The sequence below is a fragment of the Aspergillus undulatus genome (genome assembly GCF_047715775.1).
Source record: "Aspergillus undulatus strain CBS 261.88 unplaced genomic scaffold BDV17scaffold_15, whole genome shotgun sequence".
In the NCBI taxonomy this organism is placed as follows: domain Eukaryota; kingdom Fungi; phylum Ascomycota; class Eurotiomycetes; order Eurotiales; family Aspergillaceae; genus Aspergillus; species Aspergillus undulatus.
The window spans coordinates 484008-501130 of NW_027396619.1; the positions used below are offsets into that span (position 1 = coordinate 484008).

The 17123-nt window shown below is 51.5% G+C and overlaps 8 protein-coding genes across 8 annotated transcripts; 2 read left to right on the forward strand and 6 right to left on the reverse strand.

The window, feature by feature from the left end:
- Positions 1 to 125: 125 nt before the first annotated feature.
- On the reverse strand, positions 126 to 1998 carry BDV17DRAFT_46145 (homocysteine S-methyltransferase family protein). The gene has a single exon (XM_073764560.1). The coding sequence runs from the start codon at positions 1566 to 1568 to the stop codon at positions 483 to 485; it is 1086 nt and encodes a 361-aa protein (XP_073617218.1). The 5' UTR covers positions 1569 to 1998; the 3' UTR covers positions 126 to 482.
- A 945-nt stretch (positions 1999 to 2943) lies between these two features.
- On the reverse strand, positions 2944 to 3777 carry BDV17DRAFT_289991 (A4/G1 family peptidase; the record flags this gene model as incomplete). The annotated part of the gene is made up of 1 exon (XM_073761801.1): positions 2944 to 3777. The coding sequence occupies one exon, from the start codon at positions 3775 to 3777 to the stop codon at positions 2944 to 2946; it is 834 nt and encodes a 277-aa protein (XP_073617219.1).
- Positions 3778 to 4465: 688 nt separating this feature from the next.
- Positions 4466 to 5769, reverse strand: BDV17DRAFT_259506 (hemerythrin domain-containing protein). Its single transcript, XM_073757447.1, has 3 exons — positions 5664 to 5769; positions 5345 to 5604; positions 4466 to 5217 (listed from the first exon to the last, which is right to left on the reverse strand). The coding sequence occupies exons 2-3, from the start codon at positions 5450 to 5452 to the stop codon at positions 4753 to 4755; spliced, it is 573 nt and encodes a 190-aa protein (XP_073617220.1). The 5' UTR covers positions 5453 to 5604; positions 5664 to 5769; the 3' UTR covers positions 4466 to 4752.
- Positions 5770 to 5968: 199 nt separating this feature from the next.
- Positions 5969 to 8260, reverse strand: erg9 (bifunctional farnesyl-diphosphate farnesyltransferase/squalene synthase). Its single transcript, XM_073757448.1, has 4 exons — positions 7836 to 8260; positions 6719 to 7778; positions 6489 to 6671; positions 5969 to 6441 (listed from the first exon to the last, which is right to left on the reverse strand). The coding sequence occupies exons 1-4, from the start codon at positions 7898 to 7900 to the stop codon at positions 6337 to 6339; spliced, it is 1413 nt and encodes a 470-aa protein (XP_073617221.1). The 5' UTR covers positions 7901 to 8260; the 3' UTR covers positions 5969 to 6336.
- Positions 8261 to 8506: 246 nt separating this feature from the next.
- BDV17DRAFT_259511 (DnaJ domain protein) lies at positions 8507 to 10574 on the forward strand. The gene is made up of 5 exons (XM_073757449.1): positions 8507 to 8783; positions 8841 to 8884; positions 8941 to 9034; positions 9082 to 10058; positions 10112 to 10574. The coding sequence occupies exons 1-5, from the start codon at positions 8678 to 8680 to the stop codon at positions 10265 to 10267; spliced, it is 1377 nt and encodes a 458-aa protein (XP_073617222.1). The 5' UTR covers positions 8507 to 8677; the 3' UTR covers positions 10268 to 10574.
- Positions 10575 to 11669: 1095 nt separating this feature from the next.
- BDV17DRAFT_259515 (uncharacterized protein) lies at positions 11670 to 12051 on the forward strand. Its single transcript, XM_073757450.1, has one exon. The coding sequence runs from the start codon at positions 11725 to 11727 to the stop codon at positions 12004 to 12006; it is 282 nt and encodes a 93-aa protein (XP_073617223.1). The 5' UTR covers positions 11670 to 11724; the 3' UTR covers positions 12007 to 12051.
- A 1-nt stretch (position 12052) lies between these two features.
- Positions 12053 to 14334, reverse strand: BDV17DRAFT_259516 (uncharacterized protein). Its single transcript, XM_073757451.1, has one exon. It carries the CDS (start codon positions 14160 to 14162, stop codon positions 12426 to 12428), a length of 1737 nt encoding a protein of 578 aa, XP_073617224.1. The 5' UTR covers positions 14163 to 14334; the 3' UTR covers positions 12053 to 12425.
- An 891-nt stretch (positions 14335 to 15225) lies between these two features.
- On the reverse strand, positions 15226 to 17116 carry BDV17DRAFT_280911 (Y-family DNA polymerase; the record flags this gene model as incomplete). Its single annotated transcript, XM_073759953.1, has 2 exons — positions 15226 to 16926; positions 16976 to 17116. 2 exons carry the CDS (start codon positions 17114 to 17116, stop codon positions 15226 to 15228), a joined length of 1842 nt encoding a protein of 613 aa, XP_073617225.1.
- Positions 17117 to 17123: the final 7 nt, after the last annotated feature.

Below are 17123 nucleotides of genomic sequence, written 5' to 3' on the forward strand. Positions count from 1 at the left end.
GACTGCGCCGCTTTCCAAGATTCTCGCAGCTGCTGATCATCAACCCAGACCGCTACGACGGGTCGCCACGAGTTGGCAGGGTTTCGGTCAATTGGTAAACTAGCAAGGGCCGCGCACTAGCTGTTAGTGGGGGCCATATGATAATCCATTTCGTGGATGCGCGTGATGCGATCCGTGCTGTCTTAGAATCCGTCATCCAAGGGTGCTTTTGAATTGATTCAGATTGTCAAGCACTGTATGGCCGTTGATTGCCGGAACTTCCCCGTAGACCGAGAAGTAAACAGCGTAGCTCATCAGCCTTTCAATCGTAGCCTAAGCCGTGGTGTGACTTGATCGCGAAGTTGTGAGCCATATCATGATACCAGTCATTCTGCGGCCTAGTCCGTGCTTGGATGATTTGACTGACAAGAATTTGCCGGTCAATGGGCGCATTCCAATCCTCCAGAACACAATCAGCAGCACACTGTTCGTTTCCTTCAGGGCTATGCGGAATCCGCCTTGTCGATTTTACGACGCAATGCCGCAATGTCAGCCGGCTCGACGCGACAACACCCTCCGACGATGATTCCCTCCCAGTCCCCTTCTGACTGACTCTGTACTACATCCCAGAAGCTCTCATCCCACGGCCGTTGCACACCTTCCGGCCTGCTCTTCACCCATGTCTTGATGGCAGGGTCGTACTTTTCTCCCTTTGTGCCATCCGGATACAACACCAGCCACGGTCTCCCCGAAGGAGAGTCCCACTCATCAAGAAACCCATTCTCCCGGGCTAGAAATTGTAACTGGTCGCGCATGATCTCAACAATCCGTGCAACATGATCAATCCGCGTGCAATTCAAACCGATTCCCCATGGCCGTGGTAAGCCAGAGTGAGTCTGTCCAATTGCCGCATCAACCCACCGTCTCACATCTATCTCATCGACTTCCTCCGCAGGGAAAACACCACATATCCACCAGGGTTTCTTCTGCTCGCCATGTAACACATCGCGCATCGCTCCACGTACAGCGCATACCTCGTCCGCCCTCCGGACTGTTTCAAAAGCAACATAATCCACCTGGTCCCATGATCGTGATTCCGATTCGCAATTGTGAATGAAAACTCTCAACCTCGCCGAATGCCATTCCCGCAAAGCAACCTCCCGATCCATCGCCTCAGGATAGATTCCTGTGTATTCCGCCGCAACAGGGGTCATGGTCGCACCGTAGGGGCCTAATGACAGCGCGACACGACACGGCGGCCTTGTCTGACTCTGGCGTTCGCCAGCAGGACAGGCAGCAGAAATCACGCTCCGGGAGAGCGGAACGGCAGACCGCATGTATTGCTCTGCATCTTTGGTCGTATGACTTGCGTCTGTAAGTAAGAAACCTTCAATGCTGGATTGGTAGGTTGCTGTAAGGATGATGTCGGCGCCGGCGTTGAAGAAGGCGCGGTGGGCGGATTGCAGGGTTGAGGGGGAGGAAATGAGGAGGTGCGACGACCACAAAGGAGTTTCGGCAGTGAAGGTGATGTTGAAGGGAGGTGACTCGAGAGTCGTTCCCAGGCCACCGTCGAGGAGGAGAATCTGCATGGTGTTGTTGACGGTGGTGTTGTGGTTTCGACCGCGGGGTCTCGAGATTGTCTCGTGCCTCAGCTTGCTTATCGATAAGCTATAGGTACCTCATCAATAAACTGTAGTGTACTCTGTGGTTGCAACTTGTAAACCTTTGTCCTTGGAAGTTGTCACTCTCTTGCTCTATCGCGGCTTTTGAATGAGCATGCCCTGTTGAGTTGCAGAATACCCAGAGCTGGTACTGTTAGGTGTCTTTCTTTGTCGCGACGTCGACTGTGTCCGAGCCTCAGGCCGCCAACGCCTGCAGCTGCAGCTCTGCCTTGATCCTTTAATCCTTCCTGTTTGCTTCTTCCATCACTCGCAGCGTCCTCGAACTTTCTCTTGCAGAGATCGCCTTGACAGGAGCCAACAATTACTCAGGGGTCAGGTATTCTCATTGGTGCCCCCTTCCTGCCTTACTTCTTTGACACCTTGACTTACGCTTCCTCGCTTCGCATCAGAGCCCGCCACGTATTTGATCCTTCTAGACTACCTTCCCAGTTTGCTTCCAATTATTGCTACTCATTGCTTTCAAACGGCATGGGAATCAAAACGTTCCGTCCCGTCCTGCGAGGCGTTGCAAATTCCGTTAGTCTCTTCGACTGCGTCATTATTGTCGAGCACTGAGATGCAGCCTCGCAATTTACCAAGACTTGTAGTGAACCTGGTCTATAATTGGGCATGACGACAGCTGCCTACATTCTAGCAAGTGATGCATAACATTCCAGCCCGGTCCAGCCTCGCGGGCTCGACAACTCAGCAAAAAGTCCCCCTGGGCGGCTCGCATCCCGGCCCAGCAACCTGCTTCCCCGACGGCGACTTGTGTAATAGCTACGCGCTGCGCTGACGGACGAGATCATCTCCCGCGTCCGTAGCGCGGTGATCCCTGTTTCTTATCTGCCTTCCCTATGATGAGCTAGTCCTATTGGACCATTGGCGTCTGTCGGTGCATCGACGTGGATTGTCATTGATAATATAAGGTCAATCTTTAGGGCTACGTGATGTGCTCTGTTGGGAGACTTGCAGGCAGAATGACTTTTCTGGATGAGCCAAAGGTTTGCGAATTCTTAGTATTGACAGCGAGCAGTATTTTCGTGAGCCTCACGTCCTTTGGCAGAAGTAAACACTGGGCGTGCTTGGGCATTGGTGGAATGAGTATGGGATGTGCAATGTTTACGGACAAACGGCTAGTCCCAAAGACTCGACTAAGGCTTCCTCATGGGCAAATGTCGCTCACTCTCGATTTCTTCCGTGCGCAACTTTTGGAATATACTTCTCAACACATTCGAAAAATGCCAAGATGTAACGCCCCGGCGCCTATCTAGAATCCAAATTGATTACAACAATCATCTCATTACAGCTTGCACTCAACAGCAAGCGTCATATCACCCTGCACCGTCACCTCAGTAAGCACCTTCTCCGCCTGTTTTAGCTCAATTATTGTCGCTCCGTCTAACCCAAGCACCTCTCCACCCCCAGTACGCGCCTCGCAACCGCTGAACACAACCTCCCCAAAGTCCGCCAGGGGGACGATCGAGTCTCCTGACTGGAAGTCCTCCACAATCCACTCCACGTTCACGCCCGTAAGGGTCGCATCCGCTCTTGGTGCGCCGATCGTCTGCGTCGCAGTTTCTCCGGTGCTCCGGTTCTCGATAACCGCCACACCTTCGCTGTGAGAACAGCTCTCCACCTTCGCAACGATGACATCGCCGGTGTGAACAGCCAAGTTAAAGTCATACGCATAGTCGGGGAACCACTCAAACCATGCGTTATTGCTCACCGCTCCGTTCTCGATATAAAAGTCCACTCCCGTTTGCAGGATTGCGCCGCTGTACGTGTCACCGTCTATCCCAACCCACGCGGAGCCAGCCTGCATTCCTTCACTACTCCCTGGCGCAGCCGTGGGATGTGGAACAGTAAATGTTGCGCTTACGGCCGTATAGGGGCCAGATGGGGGAGCGCTCTCGCGGACGGCGCCGGCCCAGTTATTGCTGTAGGCTATCGCGGCCGTGTTCGCTGTTCGGAAGCCGGTTAGTTCGCCCGAATGCCCTCCAGGAACGGGGGCTAGGGGATGTGAATGTCTATTCAGTGTCCGGGCTGGCATTCGAGAAGCTAGGTTCGAAGATTGCGGGAGGCAGTAAACGGACCCCAAGAGGGTGAGTGTGAGGAGGCTGGGTTCGAGCTTCATGTTGGAATGCCTGACTGCGGCTCTAGCTTCGGTTGCTTGACGTAAACGCGAGGAGATGAGGAGGTTCGAAGCGAGAGCTATCCCAAGGTGGGAAGGAGGGAATAAAGGAAGCAGAGAAGTATACCACCTATGCAGCTGCGTCTGTACCTGACTTAAAGTATGGGGATCGACTTCCCATATGGTGATCGCATGCGGACAATTATGAGATATAGTCTGCTGCAAGGGGGTGATACGCATGTCGACCAGCTACTTTCGCGCTTACACTGAGATCAGCAACTGACAGTTATGACGCACATTATAAGCCCAGCCTTGTGGCTGCCATTTTCAGCATCCCTCTCTTGTCGGAGTGTGGGGATAGACCGACTAGACCTGATTGAACTGACACGTTGGGTATAGGATCGCCCGTCAAGAATGCTACTTCCAAGAGCAAGCCCTAACCACCAGGTTTTCGAATTTCAGCATCTCGCCATAGCGTCATACCTACGCAGAAGAGGTTACGAACTTGCTTCTTCGAGTAAGAAACAAGGTTCAAGATCAAAAAATAGTACTCCATCCCGGTTGGACACATATCTGACGCTTCTTGATGAGTTTTCGCGGCTCCTCAGGTTCATTATCCCTTATTCGGTCCACGCAACATACATATTATGTCCAATCTCCCAATCATCCCGTGCAATCTCGGCGAGAGATATACTCACACTATTGCCCATCTCTGACGCGAGTCATATGCCGGGGCGGCTGGCCGCTGGCGTGGCTGGTCGGAATGAAGGGGCTCCGCACGAGCGATATACACCTGCATTTCCTGGCTAGGGCTACCATTTCTCAACAGGGCAGGTCAGCCTGACTACCTTAACACGCTTTTTCTCTCGTGTCCAAATGCTCAGTCACACTGCTCGGCTCGTGGTATGGTCTGAACAAGCAGTGGCGCCAAAATGCGCATCGACGCCTAAAGTCCAGTCCCCGAACAAATAGTTCTACCTACAAAGGAAACCGCCGAATCTCATCCACACTGAAGAACAAACTCAAGTTCTCCGCCTTCAACAACTCCACCTCCTTATCAAGATGCTCCCAGAGTACCCTCTCAAACTTGCCTCCTTCACCCATCATGATCCCCCTCAGGACCCTCCTATCCAACCTCTCCCCCTCCCCAAGAATAGCCCGCTCACAATCCCTCAAATACCCCTCCAACCTCCCAATCCCCTCATGAATAGCCTCGTGCTGCCCAATCAACACACCATCGGGCGCAAACTCAATCATGCGCTCCGCTAAATGTGGGAAAAGGAACCGCTCTTCGATGTCGTGGTGCATTGAGAGGTTTGAGACGAAGGAGCGGCCGAGCAGGATGATTTCTTCGTCGGTCATATATTCGGTGTTGGATGAGGAAGTGGATGAGGAAGAGCAAGCATCTTTCATCTCCGTCCAGACATATCGGAATTTGTCGTGCTGGTGCTCGTTAATGGTTCATCATTAGCAAGTGGAGGGGTTCCCCGTCAAAGATAGTATAGTAGATGGTCTCTACTACCTAAGGTAGGTACAAGCTATAGCTATAGGTATAAGAGTCTAGACGTACCATAAGACCCATTTGCTCCGCGAAGCGGTTATAAATGGCGAAGTCAGCTGGGGAGAGCGACTCCAGCTTCAACTTCCGTTCCGGCTTCGCTTTCGCTTTCGCTTTCATACCTAATGCGCTGCGTAATGAACTGGAGGAAATGCGGTACTTCGTGATGTTGAGTAGGTCCGACCTTATCCTTATTGTAGGAGGGTGCTGAGTTGGTCTATCAAGGGTAGATAGTTGTAGTAAAATAGACCGGGATATGTATTTGACATTGACTTCCAGGTGGTAAGCTTTCAGATTCAGGGTGTTGAGAAGACGGCGGATTGGGAAGCACCTGAGGGTTGGCACCATGGGCAAGGTTCATTGCCCTGGAGAAAGAAGATTCGTAGGTAGGTAATTATGATGCATTGGATTGATTGTGTAGTGGTATGGTCGCTTTTATAAGTACGTTGTCGGGGATGAACGGTGATGGAGCCTCATTTTTAAGGCATGAATGCTCATTTCTAAGCCTTGGTAAGCAAGACTTGCAGATTTCCAAGGATTGATGGATGGGGGTTTGGCTATTTAACCATGAAGAGCAGCTTGTATTTGGCGGACAAGGTCTACGCGAGATTACATGGCATCTAAGAAACAGGAGAATCGATAATGGGTCCAATCGAAATATATTCATGCATACGACTATGTAGATACGGTATGTTCCAGATCTTCAATGGATGTTTGCCATCTCAGCATTGTTGCCAATGCCGCAGGACGAACATCTAGTACTCACTGGTTGGATAAATCCTCTTCATATCAGCACTTCTTCGGCACAACCACAGTCATGGAAAGACTGGATCGCAATTTGACATCCGTGCTAGCAGGTTTTGCTATTGTATTGAATCGGGGAGGTTCCAGGCGAAGGTAGGGCGAATGATATTAGAATAGGTATATCTGCATACGTATCATAAAGGGCATCAAGGCATGCCGTGGGTATAATTAGCGATTAGAACTGAAGTCGTAGATGTAGATTAAAGCTCGCCGTGCTGGATGGATTGCTTAGGCTTGAAGTTGCCGCTTCGCAACTCTTGCCATGCGAGGTCGAAGCGAGCACCGAGCATCCAGGCGGTGAATAGCTGCGCAAGTCAGTATAAATAATTGAGTGAAGTCGGGGACAGCATACCATAATAGCGGAGACTACCACCGCAATCACTCCCATGAGACCCATCATGAACATGACGTCCTTGCGCGTCTCAGCGTCCTGCTTGGCCTTCTCGGCCTCGGCCTCTGACATAGTGCCAGCAACGCGGCGCTTAGCAGTCTCTGCATCTTGTGACGGGAAGATAGTCTCGATGAATTGTTCAATCTAAACTAGTTAGCTGAGTAAATGATTGAATGAAGATAAGAGCTTACTTTTCCGCAGACAATGCTGATCTTGAGAAAGTTGGGGTCCTTGGGGGTATTCTTCTTGTGAATCTTACGCACGTAGCGACGGAAGACATCGCAGAGTACTCGGAGGTTTTGCGTGGACTCCGTCATGAGCTGACAAGCATCTCCTTTTGTGATCTTGATATTCCGCTCAAACATGGCCGGGTTGCGGAAGCAAAGCTCTAACGTAGCAATGGCCATGGCCTGGGGAATGGCGCAGAAGTTGAAGACACTCTGCTCTCGCAGACCGGCAAGGTAGAAGAGGCAGTCCTCCACATGTTCTAGTGCGTTTAGAACCATCTCAGAGTTGCAGTTAAGAGCTGCCTCCCGGTTCTCGGGCTTGAAGAGATCCTTGAAGTCGTCAACGTGCTTCGACCAGATGGACTTGGGCCAGAACCGCCGACCATCGTCTTCATCTTCGCGGATATCACGGATGATGTTGGTTTTTTGCAGGAAGAGCCCCATGGACTTGTGAAGACGGGTACGCTTGAGCAAAGCAGGGTTGCCGAACTCTGCCTCAACAAAGAGGCGAGTAAGACCTTCTCCCACCAAGCCGGCAACATAATAGCAGTAGAGGTCGTACTCCTCGATAGTCTTTACGCTAGCATCCTCGAAGGCAGCTTTGCGTGCGTAGTCAGCCATACCGTTACCCATCTTGTCCGTAATGTCCTTTATGATGACTTGGTAGGCGGGCTTCATGTTCTTGAACTCCGTAATGACATTGTGAAACTGGACCAGCAGTTCACGATCCTTCTCTTCGGGGCGGTTTCCCTCAAAGGCCCAACCATCTTGTTCTAGGAAGTCTTTGAAGTCGCGCAGCAGAGGCTCCTTTGTTTCCAGGGGAATTGAGGTATCATCCTCGATGGTGTCAAGGCCACGGAGCGTTAGGTAGAAAACGCAGACAGGCAGCAGCAACTCTGGATGTAATTCTTTGATCACAGCACTGAAACTCCGACTTGTCAAGTCCAGGAACTTGAAGCAGGCCTTCTGTGTCTCTGTCTCCTCCTTTTCGTTGCGTTCATGAACGGGGTTGTGCCAGACTTTCCTATCAAGTGTTTGTTAGTCTTTGAGCTCGGACGACTGGGTCAGGGGTAGAACGAACCATTGAATGATTGACCTCAGCTCTGCCGGGTGGAAGGCGAAGTAGACGATGCTGCTGATGCCCATGGTGTTTGTGGGGATAAATTACACGCGGAGAGGAAGGAATGGGGGAGTACGAAGGGAAGAGAAGGATGGGAACGGGAAAAAAAAAAAACGACAAAACAAATTAGCAGCAGATTGGCGTACTAGTACACGCTAGGAAATAATGTACATGGGCTATCCGGCCGATTGGAAAGCCGCAGAACAAAGGTTATGGAAGTATTAGGATGAAGCGGCCAGTATAGGAGAAAACGTAATAGAGGACAGAGAAGGAATATCGTGAAAGAGGAAGGAGGAGAAGGAAGAGGAAGAGGAAGAGGGGAAAAGGACAGGTATATCAGGAGAAGAGGAGAGGGAGAGGGAGAAGGATGAGGATTTTGAGTGGTGGAAAAGAGAAAGAGAAGAAATTGTTGGACTTGGAGCTGCCTGGTGGAAGTTAGCCCCAATTTAGCCTGCTTCTGGAGTGCCGGATCATCTCGGCGCCCGGAACACCCCAATACACGGTACTCAGACCCCTTTCCCGCAAAATGATGGGCTGTTGGGTAATCTATTACCGTATCTGACAGGCCATACCGCTCCTCGATCTCCCCGCCATGACGAAAGGGCCTTCGGCAGCTACACCAGGCAGAAAAAAATAATACTACGCGATCACAATCCAATCCCTCAGTTTTCTGACATATTTTTCCGAGGGCCTCCTAAGTTCAGGCCCTTTTCACTCCTAGCTATTTTCAAAATTATCTACTATATCCCCTATCGCAGCCTCAAACAGCCGGGACTTCGACTGCGGTTTGCCCGCATCACAAGATGGTTGTTGATACCACCTATTACGACGCCCTTGGGGTGCCTCCCACTGCCACCGAACTCGAAATCAAGAAGGCTTATCGCAAGCTTGCTATCGTCACTCACCCTGGTGCGACCATACTACATATCCGTTGGGTTGACTAGTTGCATCTGACTGTTCCAACAGATAAGAATCCTGGTGATGAGACCGCCCATGAGCGATTCCAAGCGGTACACCCCCAACGCCCCTCCGCGCTACCCTTCCTTACTTAACTCGCTTTCAACAGATTGGAGAAGCCTATCAAGTTCTCAGCAATTCCGATCTCCGTAAACGTTATGATACCCATGGCAAGGAGGAGGCTATTCCGGACCATGGTTTCGGTGCGTGTTCCGGCTTACTTCCCACGATCCCCGCTAACAGCATACAGAGGATCCGAACGAGTTCTTTGGCATGATCTTCGGTGGAGATGCTTTCCATGACCTTATCGGCGAAATATCCCTTCTTCAAGACCTTACCACACGAATGGAAATCACAACGGAGGAAGCGGAGGAAGAGGAACTCGCCACGTCTACGGAGGAGAAACTGAACATCAGCGAGGATGGCAAGTCCACGACTGAGGCCGGTGCAGCTTCGACCTCTACCCCAGCGTCTGGTACAAGCTCTCCCCGGCCTCGTCTCGGCCAGCAGGCCATCATGGACAAGTCGGACGAGGAGATCCGCATGCAAGCAGCCGACGTGACATCGGAGGAGCGCGAACTACGAAAGAAGGAAAAGAAGAAGGGCGGTCTTACCCGTGAACAGGCCGAGAAGCTTCAAGCCTTTGAACTCGAACGACAGAAAGCGCGCGAAGAGCGGGTCGACATGCTTGCGACGAAACTTATCGACAAGATCAGTGTATGGACGGAGACCGACAAGGGCCCGGATGTGACCAAGGCTTTTGAGGAGAAGATTCGTCTCGAAGTGGAGAACCTGAAGATTCAATCATTCGGTATTGAGATTCTTCACGCTATTGGCGCTACATACGTTTCCAAAGCCACCTCTTTCCTCAAATCGCAAAAGTTCCTCGGCATCTCAGGGTTCTTCTCCAGATTGAAGGACAAGGGTACTCTCGCGAAGGAAGCCTGGACAACCATTTCGACTGTCATCGACGCACAATTGACCATGGAGGAGATGGCCAAGCTGGAAGAGAAGGGCGGAGAGAACTGGACGGATGAGATGCGGGCAGAATATTCCGTCAAGGTTACAGGGAAGCTGCTTGCCGCCGCCTGGCGTGGCAGCAAGCTTGAGATCCAAAGTGTTCTCCGCGACGTCTGCGACAAGGTTCTCGGTGACAAGAAGATCAAACTGGAGAAGCGTGTCGAGCGGGCTCAAGCCATGATCATTGCTGGCAATATCTATTCCAAGGTGCGTTCCCTTCTATCTAGTCTTCGTCCGCTGCGCATTAACACAGTCCACAGGCTGAGCGCGATCCCGAGGAGGAAGGAGACTACATGGCGTTTGAGCAGCTGATGACAGACGCCATGGCAAAGAAGGGCAAGGACAAGAAGGAAAAGAAGAAGAAGCACAGCCACGAAGAGCCCGCGCGGGCTTCCAGTCCAAAGGCCGAGTCGTAATCGGCCGGCGGTCGTCTCGTCATGTCCTGATTCCTTCGAAATTCATCCGCACCTTATTCCCCTGTTTCTCCCCACTCGATTACCCTGCCAGCCTGCTTTGGATAAATATGCCAGATGTATATTTTCGTCGTAGCGAATCGTTATTCCTTCTCACTTCCTATAGCATGCATGTTCTCTTTTTCTCACCAGAACGTCCTAATCGGGCCTTGCTGCCACGTTTCTTGTATTTTTAGCTTTCAACCAGCGGAAGGTATATATTTCGGACTCCTACTCCGCTCCCACTCCTCAACCACCCATACCAATTAACCCTTAGGACAAAAACACTTGATTACACTAAAAATCCAGAAGGTTTCTCCTTGTCACCTGTATCCTAGCACCGTAGTTAAAGAGGGAACCTTCTCTCTCAAAAGCCGCGCATGAGTGACATGGCTACCCTAGCCCTTGCCTGTAGTACACACTTCCCTAACCAACACTATTTATACCAATGCATTCCATCACAAATCCATGACCTAACCACCTTTTTTGAGTTCCGGTAATACTTTTTCTCTCGCCAGGAACATCTCTCGCCAGGAACATCTCTCGCCAGGAACATCTCTCGCCAGGAACATCTCTCGCCAGGAACATCTCTCGCCAGGAACAGGGTCAGACTTCCAGGAACACACATACCCTGCAAAACTTAGACCAAAACTTGAGCTTCTCCCGGCCCGGCCATGACCCTACGTTTTAGATTCGCTCGGCCTTACCTCCAGAACTCAGCAACTTGAGAATTTTTCTTTCGTACCGGACATGATTCGAAGTGTAACTTGGTCATTGCTGGTCTAGATGGTTTAGGGTAGAGAATGCATTTCCGTTCAGCATTATCTTTTTGCCTTGACTCCTCTCACTTCTCTACCACCTCAGTTAGACGCTGAAGTTCACAATCATCCACTACCTAGAGCTCTTCTCTACTGTTAGCCGTTCACTGTCAAGCTCTGCCTTCATCCACTATCACGGAACGAACTACGCTTCCACTAATCACAGTAAGTAGACCATGGTCGCTGGTCACATCTACACAACTCACAGAATAAGAACATCCCGCCTAACAAGACAGAAAGCAGAAAACAGCAAGAGGCGACCATGTCCCAACTCACCAAGCTCGTCCGGCACGCCGTAGACACAACCCTTGAGTTCGGCGCCTCGCTATGGGCGCAGCTGCCCACCAGTACCAGTACCAACAACAACCCTAACTCCCACACTCTCTCCTGGCCATGTCTCACCTCAAGCCCGAGGGTAGAAGACTCAGAATGGGTCAAAATAGAGAACAGCAAGAATGACGACTACTTCCGCATGACGGATGCAAATTGGTGCCATCGTGAGGCTGCTGAGGGGGCGACTGGGATCCCGCTGCCAAGTGAGAGGTCGAGGAGGATTGTTAGTCATAGGGTGAACGGTAAGTTTATGGTCGAAGATGGCTGGTTATGATACTGATACTGGTACTTCTTTCAGGAACTTCATCCTCATGCTCGACTTCGACCACGGCCGGAAGGGCAACATCGGCAAATTCTCATGAGCGGCCAGCACTGTCCGAGGCCGAGGAGAGGGAGTACCGACTGAATGAAAAGAGAGCGAGGTGTATTCTTGATTCGGGTTTCGATGAGCTGCAGTTTGCGGTTCGCGCTGTTGAGGTTAGGCAGGTGGAAGACCTCGAGAGAATGGAGCGGGAACGGGAGCGGGAGCCGGATGGGGAGTCTGATGTCTGATTTAATATGAGTTTTGACCATGTACTGTCTTTGCTAGACTAGATTTGTTGAATTGCTCAGTTTGACTGCTTGCAAAGATGAAATTGCGTCTGATTATTCATTAATGCGCTCGGGTATCTAGCAAGGACGCCAGAGACAGCTAGTCAGCTGGGTAGATCTATCGTTTGTATAAATCACAAGAGTAGAAGTGAAGAAACTGCCGTGAGGCAAGAGAAAGGTATCCAAAAGCGCTGATACATGGGAGGAGCACAAGAGTAACATATAAAGCAAACGCCGAGCGAAATTTATCTCAAGGACAAGCAGATAGGCGCCTGCTTGGCCCAAATTGCTCTTGGTGAAGAGCAGGCTCCTGAATATCAATGGGCAATGCTGTATAGGGTATCGTTACTAACAAATGAGATAGAAAGATAGGCGTTCAATCATATAGATGGCGATTCCTCGCCAGGAGGATCCATGTTCGGAAGTTCAGTCTCGGGAGAGACAACAGCGAGTAAACCTCGGCCGGCTTCTCGATCCTCGTTTATATCATCGTCGCTGAGGACCCGTCCGCCCAATTGAATGTCATTGACATGCACGTTGTACTCAAGGGCGTTTTTCGCTTCCTTGATAAGCTCTTCTGTAAAGCCAAGACAACGCTTTAAGCTTTGGTTCATCCTCTGACTGTCTGCCAGAAGCTCTTGATGCTTCGCCAAGTCGATGAGGAACCGTTTCTCGTCGTTGTTTCTGTGCTGCATATCGTCATCGGCTGCGGATCCGGGGTCGACGGAGCTTTCCTCCGGCATAGATTCCTCGTCGCTCAGATCGGATAGGTCGCCATTTGACTGGCTGGAGGAGAGCTCACTCCCTGCTTCGTCTTCGTCAACCTCGCTTGGGATTGACAAAGTCCCGGACACCGAACGCGAGGGAGCGACTGATAGACGACCCGAGCGGCTAAGCCGGCGAAACCTCCGCAGTTCGGCGTTCTGCTTCCGCATCTCACGTTCCAACGTCCGGTTTATAGCCAAGAGAGACGAGTTGCTAATTTCGAGATCCATGATTTTACGCTCCACACGCGCATTGAGTACCGGTCCGCTTCTCCCAGCATGCTCTGATTTCACTGGGCTCTGTATCTCATCGCCTTGGCTGTCAGTGTCGACCGAATTGGTAGAGTCGTTGCTGAAGATGCGCGGTCTAAGAGCTGGGATGGGATCAGGTACTTTGTTCCCTTCAACCTGGGGATCAAGACCAGAAACAATCACAGGACTCGGTCGTAGGCCTTCCGGATGTACTTCTCTGTGGGAAGTACTCTGCGCACTATCAAGGCTTGCGGATTTGGTGTGACTTATCACCGGAATGGTTCGGACGGTGCTCAACGGCGGACTATATAGCGGTGAGCGAATGTCAGGTGGATCGTCAAAATGAGGTGCGTTAGCTGGAGGAATGGTATCAGATAGTCGGGGAGATGAAGCGTTGAGTTTGGGTGACTTGATCCGAGGCGAAGCTGTAGGTCTTGAGACAACCGCAGGACGGGACAATCCCGACGACCGCCGTCTGCCGGAGTCGTCACCCGGAGCCTGCGACTCTTCTTGTCCATTCGCGTATATAAATGTTGCAGGCGAGGCCGATTTTGTAGACACTCTTGACCGGGTATCTGCATCGGAGGTGCCTGATACCGAACGTGCATCGCTGGCGTGAAAGAACCGCGGAGAGGCTGCGACATCGGTGGTGTAGTGAGGACGAGCAACGGTGTTTAGATCGGCGGTCAGTGTCTTCGCTCTTACAGCCCTTGGCGGCTCATGTTTTGATCCCATCCGAACCGGGCTGCGATCGGTCCGATAGGCCCTCGTGTTTGGGCCATTGTTTAGGGACGGTTGAATGAAGGATTGTGGGGAATGTACAGGCGTACTGCCTGGAGAGAGTATAGGTCCATCACGTCTGCTAGTCCTGGAGCCGGATCGAGGCGTTACGTTCGCATTGAGATAAGAGGACTCGGGCTGCCTTGCCGGGGTCGACGCGGGATGGTCTGAAGGAGCAAGGCGTTTGGGGCCGCGGACGGTGGACGGAGCGGCGAGTTTGGGAGTCAAGGGGGATTTATTGTTCGCTCTGCTGAATGCAGCACTGAGAGTCGGGGTAAACGGTTTGGCGATGTGGCCATTATTTTGTTTATCGTAGGTCATAGCTGCTAGATTCGAGGGGCAGGGACAAGGGCGACTTATTATGGCATTGCGGCACTCCTCGTGGATCTGCAAGCATGGTGGCACCAGCCAGCCGATAGCGTAGGTCTAAGGGGCGGAATCGAGATGAGACCACTCGTAGAGAAAAGACCGGAGAGAGTAGGAAGAGGCCAACGCGGCGGTCAGGTGTGAGGATGAAGATTTTATGACGAGGCATTCTCGCCAACACTAAACACTAAACCAACAGTCCACCACCACCCGCCGACCGGGATGTTTATCTCCGCCAGATGCGGTTTAGCCCATTTTTACCGCAACCCTCTTAAGGGGCTCAGTTATCTACCTTGAAGAAATCCAATGTCCTACATGAGAGCATCCCTCCCTAGGATAGATCCAGGCCGCTGTACACTTCTTGAATCACTTGACTGTCGGGAAATCTCGCTTCAGCCGCCTAGATACACACCTTATTGAAGGATAGCTGCGCCCCGCCGACTATATGGGCTGATCAACAGCCGAAGTGAGCTTGAAAGTTGACAGCGTTCTATTATTATCTGTTATTATGGAGTATGCATTCACGGTCTTGCTGCAGAGTCCAAGTCAACAATTCAATGTCCATGTATCCATCATCGCTCTCCGGCATTCAGAGCATGTCACTTGGTGAAAGGGGCTTTCGTTAAGGGGTATGGGACCCTGGCCAATTACACATGGATTGTCTCGTTTCCGAGACACCCGAGAACGCGAGATCGATGCTTCACTGAGCGATGCCATCAAGGCATCCATCGAGTCAGCAATACCTCAGGCAGGGTGTGCTGGTGCGCCACAGGAAGCAAGGAGCTGCTACGTACGTACCGGGCCTTTGGGCCGAGCGGACCCTCACGTCCCGGGTAGAACGAGGTTGTCCGGCGACAGGCTTAATCGCACGCCTCGGAAACTCAGAAAGCGGATTCATACAGTATTCGATGTCCTTTAGCATATTTTATGCTCAAAACTGAAGCTTGAAGTCGGGGACAGACGTGGGCCTGTCAAGGCGCGTCGGTACTGCCATTCGTGATGGAAGGAGCCTATCCGGTTAAGTGAAGAACAGGCGCTTCTGTCGAGGATCTACACTTTCCCGGCCACTAGATTTTCTCTTTCGTGTGCTACTTGGAACCGGTTGGGAGAGAGTTTGCAGCTGCGGTTGCGGCGAATCATCCTGGACAGCCTCTTTAATGGTTTGCTTCGAAAGACAATAGTCGACGTGGTCATTGAACTTTCTGTCGTCCGCAACTTGGGGCATTGAACAGATGGGACAGTCCCAGTAGAGTTGCTGGTCCGGTGCCTGATCAGTCGCAGGCGTAGGGCTCTCTTCAGGCTGTTCATCTCTGGTTTGGGGTGTTTCTTGACTGAGCTTTTCGAGATCTTGCATCTCGCCCTGCAGCTCCTCGCGGGCCGCCTTCTCAAAAGCCTCTTCTGCACTGATTTCTTGTTCTCCGAGAGAGTCATTAGAGACATCTTGCACGGGCTTCCTTCGCGCAGCAGCGCCGAAGAAACTCATATCAAACTTCCTTGTGCTTACGAGGTTGGTGCACCGTATACCAAGCAGCCGGAGCTTCATGTTCGGTATCTCTTTCTCGAGTTTCTCTAGCATCGGAAGGGCAGAAGTGAAGAGATCTTTGGCCAATGAAACGGCCCTTGCTGGTTGATGTTGCCGGGTCAAAACCTCGAAGGTCGCCAATTTGACCTTGAGAACCAGGGTGCGTCCCTTAAATTGTGTTCGGGAGAGATCCTTCTCTAATTCTTGGGCGCAGGACCATAGTTTCTCTCTAAATTCCTCTTTGGTGCTGATTTCATGGAACGTCCTCTCGGTGCCCACGCTTTTGCGCTCGTAAGCTTCAGCTGGTTGGATCTTGGTCCTACCTAGCCCAAGATAACACTGCGCCAGAAAGTGAAGTGCCTTTTCACCGAACAGTTTTGCTAAATAGGCACGTTGGGGGTAAATGTCACCGCAAGTCTTGATACCGATTGCGTCGAGCTCCCGTTCAAACACCCGTCCCACGCCGTTGACTTTGCGCATAGGAAGTTCCTTCATGAATTCCATGATCGCATCCCTATTGTTCGGTACACGAAACTGACCGTTTGGCTTATTGCGATTTGATGAGATCTTCGCGAGCTTTGCATTGGCTGCGATTCCGGCAGAGACCGAAATCTTGGTTGTCTCCAGAATCTCCGCTCGCATGCGATTGACGGCCTCCTCCGGGTCGAGCTGGTTCTCAGCACAGTAAGATGTGATGTTAAGATATGCCTCGTCGATACTCGCGCTCTCGAATTGAGGGTCATACTGTGCGAGAATGGCTCGAATTTCTTGAGCCTTCGCGGTATACTTTTCGTAGTTCTGTGGCAAGCAGATGAGGTGAGGACATAGTTTCATGGCCACAAAAGATGCCATGCCACTTCGGCAGCCAAACCTTCGGGCTTCGTAGTTGCACGTTGTCAGAACGCCTTTTCCAACAGCCATGGGGACAGTCTTAAGCTCTGGTCGATCCAGCTCTTCGACCGCAGCGAAAAACGCGTCGCAGTCCACGTGAACTACATACTGGGAGAGATCGCGAGTCGATTCTAGCTCAGCAAGCAGTTGATCTGCTAGCTTCAGATCGATTGATAGGTTCAGGCTTTGAAGACGTGACTTTTCTTTCAGGATCCGTTGGATCTTCTCTGTGAGGACACCGTCGCGGGCTTGCTCATGGTTGAAGTACTTAGAGCCCTTTGACGCATTATAGATAATTTCCGAGACCTTTTACATTTAGTCTAGTTACGATAAGATGCGATGCGGCTCAACTTACCTTTCGCTGGTCAACGGAATCTTGGCCGGCCTTGGTCAAGGAGGGACCCAGGAGGTGATACTTCAGAGTTACATCGCCGTCCGGACTCTGATTGCCGCTTTCTTTGGGCACTTCGCCCTTTGGACCCCTTTCCTCCTCCATGGAACAT

Bases quoted from the DNA above. Each gene is read 5' to 3' on its own strand.
- BDV17DRAFT_46145 (XM_073764560.1), bottom strand. From the start codon at position 1,568: ATGCAGATTCTCCTCCTCGACGGTGGCCTGGGAACGACTCTCGAGTCA.
- BDV17DRAFT_259506 (XM_073757447.1), bottom strand. From the start codon at position 5,452: ATGAAAGCGAAAGCGAAAGCGAAGCCGGAACGGAAGTTGAAGCTGGAG. The intron at 5,218-5,344 runs GTACGTCTAGAC...AACGAGCACCAG, and splicing joins CGGAGCAAATGGGTCTTATG to CACGACAAATTCCGATATGT.
- erg9 (XM_073757448.1), bottom strand. From the start codon at position 7,900: ATGGGCATCAGCAGCATCGTCTACTTCGCCTTCCACCCGGCAGAGCTG. The intron at 6,672-6,718 runs GTAAGCTCTTAT...TAACTAGTTTAG, and splicing joins TCAGCATTGTCTGCGGAAAA to ATTGAACAATTCATCGAGAC. The intron at 6,442-6,488 runs GTATGCTGTCCC...TGACTTGCGCAG, and splicing joins TGGTAGTCTCCGCTATTATG to CTATTCACCGCCTGGATGCT.
- BDV17DRAFT_259511 (XM_073757449.1), top strand. From the start codon at position 8,678: ATGGTTGTTGATACCACCTATTACGACGCCCTTGGGGTGCCTCCCACT. The intron at 8,784-8,840 runs GTGCGACCATAC...CTGTTCCAACAG, and splicing joins TGCTATCGTCACTCACCCTG to ATAAGAATCCTGGTGATGAG. The intron at 9,035-9,081 runs GTGCGTGTTCCG...AACAGCATACAG, and splicing joins TATTCCGGACCATGGTTTCG to AGGATCCGAACGAGTTCTTT.
- BDV17DRAFT_259515 (XM_073757450.1), top strand. From the start codon at position 11,725: ATGATACTGATACTGGTACTTCTTTCAGGAACTTCATCCTCATGCTCG.
- BDV17DRAFT_259516 (XM_073757451.1), bottom strand. From the start codon at position 14,162: ATGACCTACGATAAACAAAATAATGGCCACATCGCCAAACCGTTTACC.